Genomic DNA, 11,821 nt, shown 5'->3' on the forward strand with positions numbered 1-11,821 from the left:
CGGATATATCGATAGTACGGTTATATCGGCATTTTTTCCCGACTCCCGAGAATAGATATAAGGAGACTTTATATATATATATATATATATATACACACACACACACACACACACACACACGCGCGCAGGAGCAGATAAAGACTGTCGGGGCGGTGTAGGGCACCCCCCCCCCCCTACCCAATCCTGCACAAGATGGAGCGAGACTGCCGGCGCACACCGTCAAGGCAGTTAATATAAGCGTTGGCGATAAGGCGTCACAGACAAACACGGAGCAAATCAGCCATTTCAGCAGCCAGCGCGCCAACTGTCACTCAGGCTGAGAGACACAGCAACAATCAGCACTCGGCCGGCTGATAAGAGCTCAGCCAGACGGCCGCGGGAAATAGCCAATCTGCCGGCAGGCCCTGGCGTGTGGCTAGGATGGAGGATGCGAGGACGCGAGGACGGGCTTGGGCTGCTGAGCAAGAAAACAAGATTCCTATGCACTCGGCTGCACGCAAAGCCACCAGCCACCACATTTGGCACACACGGAGCGCTTGCGCTCTTGTCCTCTTATCAGATCCCGAAAGAGTTTGTCTGAGACATTCCTTTTTTGTTTTGTATTTTCACATTCAAGCCATTTTGCTCATGTTGAAGGAATACATCCCAAATGGACAATGAACATAAAGCAGGGCGGTAGAAATTGACCTCAGTTCCAAAATCAGGAATCCAGGAGGGTGGCGCGCGAATCCCGTCAGAAAATGCAATCAAACAAAAGATCCCCAATTGGATGGCTTGTCGACGTTGGCGCGATACGCAAAATGTGGATATTGTTTTTGACGTCGTCGCAGCGCTCACGTTCATGATCTCAAGGACTTATTCCTGAACGCTGTGCCTGGCACAATACGGCTGTGTGTGTGTGTGAGGGATAGCGCTCTCTATTTAATGGAAGAGTCCGAAAATAAACAGATCCCAAAGGCCAGGCGCTAAGGAGGTTTTGGGGAGGCCACCCAGGGCGACACTGCCCCCTACAGGCGATGCCGGGAGCGACAGCCGGGCAGGCCATCAATTCCTGGCCACTCACCGGCTTTGTCAAACACATTTAGTCGGCCCACCAGCAAAAACAGAGGCGAGCTGCGACAGCTGGCGACTGTTTATTCTTGTAAGCTCCGCTCGCCTGATGGTAAAGCGAGCGGCGGCGCGCTCATCGCCAGCGAGCGGCTTTGCGACGAGCCGCAACGGAGGCGCGGGAAGGGTTAAGCCGGGCCCCGCGCCACCACGTTCCCCTCTTGCTCCGTCAAGGCCCATTAAAGCGGCTGCGCCACAGCAATATGGCCCCATCAATTACAGGCACGTTGCCATCAATGCGCGCAGGCGGGGCCGTATAAAGAGGATGGACGGCCACGTAAAAGGCGGGCGACCGGTGAACTTTCAAATGACCCCGACGCCGCCTCTCCATTTGCACGCACGCACGCACGCACGCACGCACAAACAAAAGCCGCAGTTCACCGCCACTTTCACTCCAATCAAGGAGGATCCATCCCTGTGACCATTTGGGCTTGTCAAGCGGGGGAGGGGGTGTCAATTCAGCGCCACTTTACTGCCTCCATGTGGCAACGATTCCGTTCATGCGCAAAGTTGCGGCCGGCCGGCGTCTCCTTGATGCTGCCGACCTCGGAGCATGATTTGTCCTGACGCCGTGTACTTAACGATGATGAAAGCTACAGATTTTCCAACGTTTTTGTGTCTTTTGTGACCTTGTGTTGTATTGTTTTGTCATTTTTTTTTTTTTTGATCACATGTGAAAAAAAAAAAAACTGGACACTTGTAAATATGGGTTGTTGCAATATATCTAAATGCATTTCTTGATTCTGCACTATGTAGTCTTGTTTATAGAACGGTTTTTGCACATCTACATTTGCACAGTATTCAGTTGACATTTTTATTTTGTTATGCTTAGAATATCTTGTTTTCTATCCTTTCACTCCCACCCCAACCCCATCCCTCTTCAATTGCTGCTGTGGACTGCAAATTTCCCCATTGCGGGACGAATAAAGGTATTCTGATTCTGATTCTGACTTGGCGAGAATGGCTACCTTTACAACAGCGCCTAGATTTTGTTCCTCTATTTGTTTCCCTCATAACTTTGTCTTATGTGATGTAAATATGGCACGACATTGGAATGATGTGTTCAAGGGCGGTTAGCGCGCCGGCTTCACAGAGCAGAGGTCGCCGGTTCGCGTCCCGCTCCGGCCTCCCTGTGGTGATTTTGCATGTTCTCCCCGGGCCCGCGTGGGTTTTCTCCGGGTCCTCCGGTCTCCTCCCACATTCCAAAACATGCATGGCAGGCAGATTGAACAGCCCAAATTGTCCCTAGCTGTGACTGTTGTATGTCTTTGTGCGCCCTGTGATTCCCCCGCATCGCGCCCGAAGACAGCTGGGATAGGCCACGGAAAATGTATGGATGTTCAGCCCTATGACATTTTTTCTTGGACAAAACCAGAATCTCCCTTCCTGAATTCGTAGTACCCTAGAAATGAGATGGGGGGGCGGGGGGTTGTCATTTTAAAGTTTATTTTGAAATTTTAAAGGCCCTCACGCTGTTGTTCACTCACAAAAGGGCGACCTTAGAACAGAATGTCCATCTCAGAGACGTGTTGAATGTCTAATTCTGAAATGGTTTATAAACCATCTTCCAGGAGTGACGGCGCACGAGTGGACTATTGAGAAGTGGAAGTATAGAGGATTGACCTGTACTGGCGCTTGTTGGCTTGCTTGTCATTTACATCTGCGAAGAGGAGCTGCTGCTTCCCGAGCCCTTGGTCTTCTGGCCCCTGCTGGCGCTGGGCTGCCGTTGCACCCGCTGCCCAGAAACTTCGCGTGTCTTGTCCGCCGGGTTTGTTGACAACGATGCCGCAGCCGCTTTGCTCCGCGCCGCTGAGGAACAGGAAGATAGAAAAAGTGAAGCGGTGACGCCAGGAGGAGAGCAGCAAACTCCTCGTACGTTGGGGGAATAAAATTCCATGTGGAAAATATTGATTGAGCGAAGGCTAGTGGACGGGAGGTTGATTAAAGGACAACCGACACCATTTTTTTTGTTTCCTAACTGACATCAGAAAAACGTTTTATAGCGTCTAAATACCCAAAACACCAGGCTGATATTTTTAGTCAAATGCAAAACACCAAAAAAAAATGACTTAGTGTCCTAAAACTGCCACAAAATGAGCTCGGAACTGGGCAGATTCAAAAATTCCCGCCCCCTTGTTCGGGACGTCACTATTGGTCACACACTGCCTTGCTCCAGAATCAAAACAATGGCTTCAGAGAGTTCAAATTCGGAGACGATGCTTCCTTGTTACTCATCCAGTTATGAATACGATTCAAATAGTTCTGAAGAGGAGAGCAAACATGTTTGCAATCGATTAATGAAGTCCTTCCGTATCAATTCGAGCCGTCTGGACTCCAATGTAGCGCCCAGAAAATGCACAAGATGGCGCACAAGCTCCGTTGGAAATGGGCTGATTTGTGAATTTGGGAGATTTGTATAAATTTTCACCTTCTTCATGCTTGTTACCGCAATTGGCTGTGACACACAACGATTCACCATCGCGTTATTTATGTAGTTTTCCTTCTAATTTCGCGATCAACAGTGTTTTCAGACGAAAAAAAAGTAGCCAAAATGCATTGGGTGTCGCTTTCTCGGTCAGGGGCGTTCCCTCCGTGACGTAACTTAGGGCATCGTCATCAACTCGAAAGCAAGACTTCCGGAATATTCAGCGCGAGTCTTAAAAGGTAAAATATATATGTGACATCCTATAGCAACCTCGGTCGTCAAGGGCCCCCCGTCCCCGCCCATTTTCCAGCTCTCCTTGGAGCAACACACCCGATTGAAAGCATCAGGATGTTTCTAATGCTGGTTGATGAGCTGATCGCCTGAATCAGGTTGTTTTGCAGGTGGGAGAGCTGGAAAGCAAGCAGGCCCCACGGGCCCGGAGATGAAGATGCCCACCCTATTCCATTCCGTTTGCCATCAAGAAGAAGGAAAGCTTTGGTTTTGTGGCGGGAGTGTGATTCACACAGAAAATCACATAACATGCACTCACGCACGACGTATCACACGCATTGCTGATGAACGCACAACACAAAAAACAGCAAACAAAAATATGCATAAAAGAACACAACACACATACACACACACACACACTTTGACTATGAAACATGTCAAACACACACACAACATACACTAACACAGACTCGGGTTCACAAAAGACAAATCAGCACATCAAGCAACACACACTCACGGATGAACACAAATGCGCATGCATTCCATTGCGTACGGATATGCACACGCAGACACGTGCACAGTCCAGGGCCAGAAGAAAAGCAAAACAACAGCAAAGACCTTGAGCATGAGGAGCGTTGACGGCGTCTTGGGTGGCGTAGGCCGCCATCTTGGCGTTAATCCTGGTGCCTCGTGGCACGGGTCCCGCGATGGCACCGGCGGCCATCTTAGAACCTTTCCCCGAGCTCAAACTCTCATCTTGTTGGGCTGCGAGGAAAGAAGACCGAGATGACAAAGTGCGGAATAGCAGCTATTTTCATCACAAGTGGAGCTCCGTTTTGAACACCATCGACATATCCGCACAAGGCGCGAACCTTGAGCTTCCGCCTTGGTGGAGGGGATTCCAGTGACGTGGGGGGTCGCGGCGGCGTCTCCGCCGCAGCTTTCGGTGACCCTCTGACCGGCACACATGGCCTTAAGAGTCTGGAAGACCGCTTGAGGGGCCACGTTCATTTTCAGCAAGTCCACCATGATCCTGGACGGGAAAGAGCAAAATAAACTTGTCAACAACTCTTTGTCGCTTGTCTTGTTGATGGGCAGCCAGGAGAATTTTGCAATCCACTTCTACGACTGATTGGTCCGCATGTGCCACATATTGACCTTAGCGTGTAGCCCCCGGCTATTTCCCCATAGCGCTGACGTCTCTCTCATTGTGCGTGTTGCACATCCAAAACGCGGCATAAAAAATGGAATCCCCGCAGTGACTGACTTGAACACTTCCTGGTCAATGGTGATGCCCGCAGCCTGGCTCAGCTCGTACAGCTCACTCTCCTCGGCGTTCAGGATATCCTTCTTCTTCATGGCGTATTTATGCGCGGTAGTAGTGATCACCAACGCCGGGGAGTCCGCAGAGGAAGGTCCGGCTTGATGGGACATCGTGGCGGGAACGTCTAAATAAGTGCGCGCAAAGTGCCAAATGCCAATAATCATATTCACAAAAAAAGAGAAACTTATCAAACCCACGTTAGGCAAGTGCGGAGCACTACAGCTAGCTCGTGCTGAGCGTGTGCTTTGCGGCGTCGCGCCCAAACATAAACAACCACGTCACCGAACATTAAAGTTAAACGCTCTTCAATGGATAAAGGGGAAAAATACACACCGTTAGTGAATTCCGACGCTCTTTTTCATCCGCCGACATACAAACAACGCGGCAGGCGCGCGGCATACTGCGTCATCGTCATGCGACAGGACGCAGTGCGCTGCGGGAAACGTAGTCCAAGCTGATTCGTTCCTCCCCCGACGGTTCATTCTAGTCGTTCTGGCAACAGTCCTAGCGTTTTAACAGAAACCAAAATGGTAGCTTTTCGTAGCGATTGAAAGTACTCACGAGAGAAAAATGATACACAGCCATGTCAATCATTGGTCTAGGACACGGGTGGCCAACCAGTCAGAGACTAAGAGCCACATTTTTTACTATGTTACTGCAAAGAGCCACATCAAGATGGCGGCGCGTGAACGCGCAGCGGCTCCCCTCTCTCTCCCGTCAAATTGGCGTTTTTGTGTTTATTATGTTTGTTAAAGTCACGCTGGGTCCGATTGCACAGTAATTTCATCTGTGCTGTATTCCATGCATATGAGCATATTCGACAATAACGCTGACTTTGATAAACATGGGCACACATGAACACTCCCATCGCCCCATCCCTCACACACACAGAGCTCTGCTCAGACAGATTTATTATAAGTATCACCTTTTAAATACAAAATCAGCAAATATATTGGAAATTGACTCCGAGAGTACTAAAGGCAACAAAGAACACTGTCTTTCCACACACAAACTCAGTAAAACCAAGACCACAAACAAAAATGTAATAATTGACAATAGTTTGCATGTTGCTTAGTGGGACTTCTGGCATTCTTTGTCTTGAACAATCCTCATTAAATCTGGCTCGCATTCTGTTGTTGCCACTCGAAGCAATTCTTTGACATGAGTGTCAGTCAGAACCGATGGATGCTTTGATTTCACGTGTTTCAGGGTAGAAAAACAGACTCGCAGACGTATGTTGACCCAAACATTGACAGTATATCTGAAGCGCAGCCGGTTTGACATTAGGGTCTTTTTCCATTGGCACGCCTTTCCAGAACTCAATGGTCCCTTCCCTTAAAGCAGGTTTCAATTGATCTTCCTCACAAAGATCGATCATCTCTAAGTCAGCCGTAGCTTCATCTGTGACTAGCGGGGCTTTCAAACAGTCCGTCTCGACAAGGAATGTAATCTGCGGCCTTTTCAGTTGTAGATCACGGAATCGGCTCACAAAGTTTTCCTGCAAGTTTTCAACCAGTGTTGCATATCTGTCTCTTTTCTTATCCAGGGTATCGCTGGTGACTTGCCCGCTGGCTTTTAGCAGAGTGGAAAAATGTGTTAATCTCCCTTTTGAATATGCGCCCTGAACAGCTTCAGTTTGTTGACAAACACAAACACATTTTCTTTGCAGCAAGTCAGGCAGAATTTTTGACTTACCCTGCAGGGTAAGGTTCAGTTTGTCCAAGTGACACAGCATGTCGACCCAAAAAGCCAGATCCATAATCCACTTCGGAAAAAAATGATCTGCTTTTCAGTCCGAGTTTTAAAAGTGACCAACTTGTGCTTGCGAAGTTCAGACCCTTTGGGGAATTCTTGGTCGATGTTCGCGTGGAGTGAGCTGAAGTGGCGCTGAAGATTTGACGCTTTGAAATGCGCCAATGACGCCTGACATATAAGGCAGAATGGCTTGCCCTTACGCTCAACAAAAAAAAATATAAACTCTCCCACTCTGTTAAAAACGTCCTGTGCTCGTCTTCATATTTTCGTTTTGCTGTGCATTTTTTCCCTGCCATTTTGAGAGCGAACTTGACGCAAATGAATTGTTTACGTCGTAAACAATTTGTGTCGAGTCTCTGATTGGTTGGCCACCCGTGGTTTACGACATAAATGATTGATTTTCATCACACGCACATGCGTGTTCACGTCAGATGGGGAGCTTGATACCGTAATTTCACGACTATCAGGTGCACTTAAAAGTCTTCACGATTCTCAGGTGCCCTTAAAAGTCTTAAATTTTCTCCAAAATGTGCAGCGCGCGCTATGGTCACGAAATTACGGTACATAGAGGATGAATGGCAGCGCCAGCGCCAAACTTTTTTTACGCTTGTCATGTGGACGCCCCTTACGAGTCGGCCCCTTAAGAGCCGCATGAAATCAGCCAAAGAGCCGCATGCGGCTCGGGAGCCGCGGGTTGGCCGGGCCTGGTCTAGGAACTCGACAAGCATTTTATTCTGCGCATGCTCTTAAAAAGGCTGCACAATTTCCGGGTATCACGTGATCAGCTCGCAGGTGACATCAATCATGACATTTCCCCAATGGTGTCTTTGCCTCAAACAAACATTTACACACACACACACACACACACACACACGCACACACACACACACACACACACACACACACACACACACACACACACACACACACACACACACGCACACGCACACACACACACACACGCACACGCACACACACACACACACACACACACACACACACACACACACACACACACACACACACACACACACACACACACACACACACACACACACACACACACACACTCCCCCTCAAAGACATGTTCACAATTTCATGCAGCAAACAAAAAGAAAAAAACAAGAAATACATTGTTGTAAAAATAAAAACATCCCCCATATTTGCCACACTCTGCAAGCTTCAAAATATTCACATTTCTCCAAACAAATATCTCTTGAATCTTTCAAGTTTCACTTTTGTCACCGCCTTAGTAAAAACATCCGCAACCATGTTTTCTGTCAGACAATACTTTACAGATATTTTCCCGTCAGTGTGCGCAGACCGTACAAAATGATATTTAATGTCTCTGTGTTTGCTTCTCTGCCTCCGCACTGGGTTTTTGGACAAAGCCATTGCCCCCTAATTGTCTTCATATATTTTTACTGATACGTGGCGGTTACTGCTGTCTATCCCTTTTAAGAATTGGACAAGGTACATACTTTCTTGAGTTGTGGCCGCCAGTGCCATATACTCATCTTCACAGGCTGATAACGCCACAGTTGGCGTTTTTCTACTTTTCCGCGATGGAGCTGGACCTCCCTTAGTTAGGTGAATACAATATCCGGTTGTGCTCCTCCTGTCATTTATATCGGCAGCCCAATTAGCATCACTATATCCCTCTAGTTTTGACTTTTCTTCACATTTTCTGAAATTAAGCTCTTGATCTGTAGTCCCTTTTAAATATTTTAGTAAGTGTCTAACTGCAGTCCAATGCTGCTGTTTTGGTTCAGCTAGGTGTTGTGAGAGTTTGCTAACAACCCAGCTTAAATCAGGTCTGGCACATGTCATGATGTATATCAAGCTGCCCACTATCTCTCTGTGCCCTGATGAGTTGATAACTTCACCCTCACTGTTAAAGTCCAATTTCTGTTCACAAGGGGTGCTTCTTACTTTGCACTCAGCCATTCCAAAGTTTCTCAACATTCTCTCAATGTGTTTCTTTTGAGTTATCTTGATCTCTCCTTTACTTTGTTTAAAATCGATACCTAGGAAGTGTCTCGGACCCATGTCTTTCATTTTGAACCTTCTTTTTAGCGTTTCTTTTACTTCACTGAGTAGGGTATCGTTACTTGCCGCGACGATGAAGTCATCCACCCACACTAAGAAAATGACCTTTTCATTGTCAGATTCTCTGCAGTAAACACAGTGATCAGCATCATTTTGTATAAAACCATTCTTTATGAGGTGATTATTTAGTAACATGTTCCAGCTACGTCCCGACTGCTTCAAGCCATACAGTGATTTGTTGAGCTTGCATACCAAACGTTCTCCTGTTTGTGACCTGGTCTCAAAACCTTCAGGTTGCTCCACATATAATTCACAGTCCATTGGGGCACGGAGATATGCAGTCTTCACGTCCATTTGGTGTAGGGTGAGACCTTCCTGCACAGCCACCTGCATCAGTGCTCGAATGGAAGTCATATTAGCTGTCGGCGAAAATGTCTCTCTGTAGTCAATTCCTTCCACTTGACCAAATCCTTTTGCCACAAATCTGGCTTTTCAAGTCTCAGATCCATCTGGGTTTTCTTTCACCGTATACACCCAGCGACCTCCCACTGCTTGTTTGCCCTTCGGTAGCGGGGTGAGAGTGAAAGTCTCATTTTCTGTGAGGGATTCCATCTCGTCTTCCATTGCAGTAGCACACATTTTTGACTTTTCAGACTGCATAGCCTCTTTAAAAGTTCTAGGTACACCATAAGTTACTTTGTAGAAATAGTCAATATTTTCGGCTTTGTCATCATCCCACTTAGTTTTACATATGTACTCCTTTTTTGCCTGTTTCTACTGTCTCTTCAGCACTCGCTTCTTTGCTTTTCTCACGTTGATCTTGACTCTGTTTGATTTCCTTTAGGGGTACTTTACTGTAGCTCTGAATATTGTCCCACAAGTCACAACCCGTTTGAGTTTGATCATCTTTATTGTTTTTCATTAAAAATTTCACCAGTCTATGTTTCAGGACTTTTCTTGTCTCGGGGTACACATTATAGGCTGGACTATACTTATCATAGCCTACGAAAATCCCCTTCTCACATCTGGAATCTAACTTCTTTTTGTCCTGTTTATAAACGCAACATTCACAGCCAAATATTTGCATGTTAGAAAGGTTGGGTGCCTTTCCTGTAAAAGCCTGGTAAGGTGTCTGCTATAGCCACTTATTGTAGCATCTGTTGCAAATTTGAGCGGCTGTTTGTATAGCATATGTCCATAGTTGCTTGGGAAGGTTACTTTCCAACAGCATGCATCTAAACATCTCAAATAGTGTTCGCCAAACTCTCTCGGCAGTACCGTTTTGATGGGGCGAGTAGGGTGCACTCGTCTCATGCCATTCTTTCTTAGTAAAGATTCAAACTCTTGCCCAGTGAACTATGTGGCGTTGTCGGATCGGATGCATTTTATTTTTCCATATGAGGCTACATCGGCTATGAATTTTTCTGTGGCTTTTGTCGGGTCAGCCTTTGCCTTCATAAAATATGGAAAAATAATCCCACTGTGGTCATCAGTGAATGCTATTGAGTACCTGTAGCCATTTCTATCTGTCGGTTCTATAGGACCACACAGATCTGTGTGCAGTAGCTGTAGCACAGTTGCAGCTTTAGCATCTGCATGTCTGTTCCTGCTCTGTGTCAGCTTGCCCTGTGTGCATATTTCACAGTTTTGACTAGGCTCGTGTTTCCGTCTAATAGACATTCCTTTAACAACTTTTTCGAATTAAGCAACATCTTCGAAGTTACAATGACCCAGTATTTTGGGCCAAGTTTGGATATCATAACAACCATATGCGTCATCGACATTTTTCTCTTCTATTTTGTTTAGGTAATACATTCTACCAAACACCTCCATTTTGAATTTTGTTCCATCCCTGTGGACTAACCAGTCATCACCGTCTTTGAAGCGGACCTCTGCTCCACTCGCTGTTGCTGCTTTGACGGAGAAGATGTTCTGCGGAAATGCTGGGATGTAGAGTGCTTGTTTGAGTCTCGTCTTCACGCGTCGTGCCTCGCTGTCCAGCAAGTAGACCTCAGCCTCTCCTCTCATCTTTGCCATTCCGCTCACCTTGGTTCCGTCTGCGAGCTGAATGATGTGGTCCTCGGGTTTGAAGCTCTTGTCGACTGTTTTGAACTTTGTGGCGTCGTTGACCATATGTGCTGTGGCGCCACTGTCGACCATAAAGCCTTTCTTGTTTCCACTTGTCGGATGGTCATTTAGATTGAAGAAGAAGGATGCGTGCTCTGACTCGATCCCGTCAGCAGCTCCCTTCATGACGTCGCAGCCTCGTCCTCGACCGCGTCGGGCTTGATGTGGCGTGTCCCACCTTCTTTCCTTCCTTCTCGGCTGGGAAGTGCGAGGACATGTCCTGGCCATGTGCCCTCTTTTACCGCAGGTGTAGCACTCGATATCAGCCAGTTCCATTTTCCTTTCTCTCCCTCTCCCATGCGGTTTTGTAGTTCTGCTGGTTTTCATTACATTGTCTTCGTTGGCACTCTGGTCACCTTTTCTCTGGTCACCTTTTCCGAAGTCATTCTGTCATTAGATTGGGTGACATGCACAACAAACGGTTTGTAAGAGTCAGGAATCCCTTTTAGCACCATGGCTATCTGAAGCTCGTCGCTAATGTGCTCTTCTGCTCTTCTTAATGAGGTGAATACAGCCTCTGACCGCATAACATAGTCTGTGACTGTCTCATAGCTGCCTCTACGCAGTGAGGAAAGTTCGCAATACAAACTCACCACCCGTGGTTTGTCCTTTCCAGCATAATGCTCACGGAGAATCTTCAGTGCTCTTCTCCCGTCACGTTTTGCGTCCCTCATGACCAGTTATAGGCTCAATCCGTATCCATTCCACACGACGCACAACACAAAACACAAAGTGACAAAAGAAAACACAAAAACAACAACAACAAAAGCAAGGCTCATGAGAGCACTTGCTGACGGCTGCCT

General features: G+C 47.1%; 1 protein-coding gene across 1 annotated transcript; it reads right to left on the minus strand.

Annotated features, from left to right (window-relative positions):
- Positions 1–2,536: 2,536 nt before the first annotated feature.
- mzt2b (mitotic spindle organizing protein 2B) lies at positions 2,537–6,928 on the minus strand. Its single transcript, XM_089021040.1, has 6 exons — positions 6,783–6,928; positions 5,421–5,591; positions 5,031–5,211; positions 4,636–4,796; positions 4,382–4,528; positions 2,537–2,916 (listed from the first exon to the last, which is right to left on the minus strand). The coding sequence occupies exons 3-6, from the start codon at positions 5,195–5,197 to the stop codon at positions 2,762–2,764; spliced, it is 630 nt and encodes a 209-aa protein (XP_088877166.1). The 5' UTR covers positions 5,198–5,211; positions 5,421–5,591; positions 6,783–6,928; the 3' UTR covers positions 2,537–2,761.
- Positions 6,929–11,821: the final 4,893 nt, after the last annotated feature.

Source organism: Hippocampus bargibanti, linkage group LG18 (genome assembly GCF_051943395.1).
Source record: "Hippocampus bargibanti isolate YZ-2025 linkage group LG18, ASM5194339v1, whole genome shotgun sequence".
Classification (NCBI taxonomy): domain Eukaryota; kingdom Metazoa; phylum Chordata; class Actinopteri; order Syngnathiformes; family Syngnathidae; genus Hippocampus; species Hippocampus bargibanti.

Coding starts and splice junctions, on each gene's coding strand:
- mzt2b (XM_089021040.1), bottom strand. CDS start 5,197: ATGTCCCATCAAGCCGGACCTTCCTCTGCGGACTCCCCGGCGTTGGTG. Junction 4,797..5,030: donor ATTGACCAGGAAGTGTTCAA/GTCAGTCACTGC, acceptor TTTCCCGTCCAG/GATCATGGTGGACTTGCTGA. Junction 4,529..4,635: donor CACCAAGGCGGAAGCTCAAG/GTTCGCGCCTTG, acceptor CTTTCCTCGCAG/CCCAACAAGATGAGAGTTTG.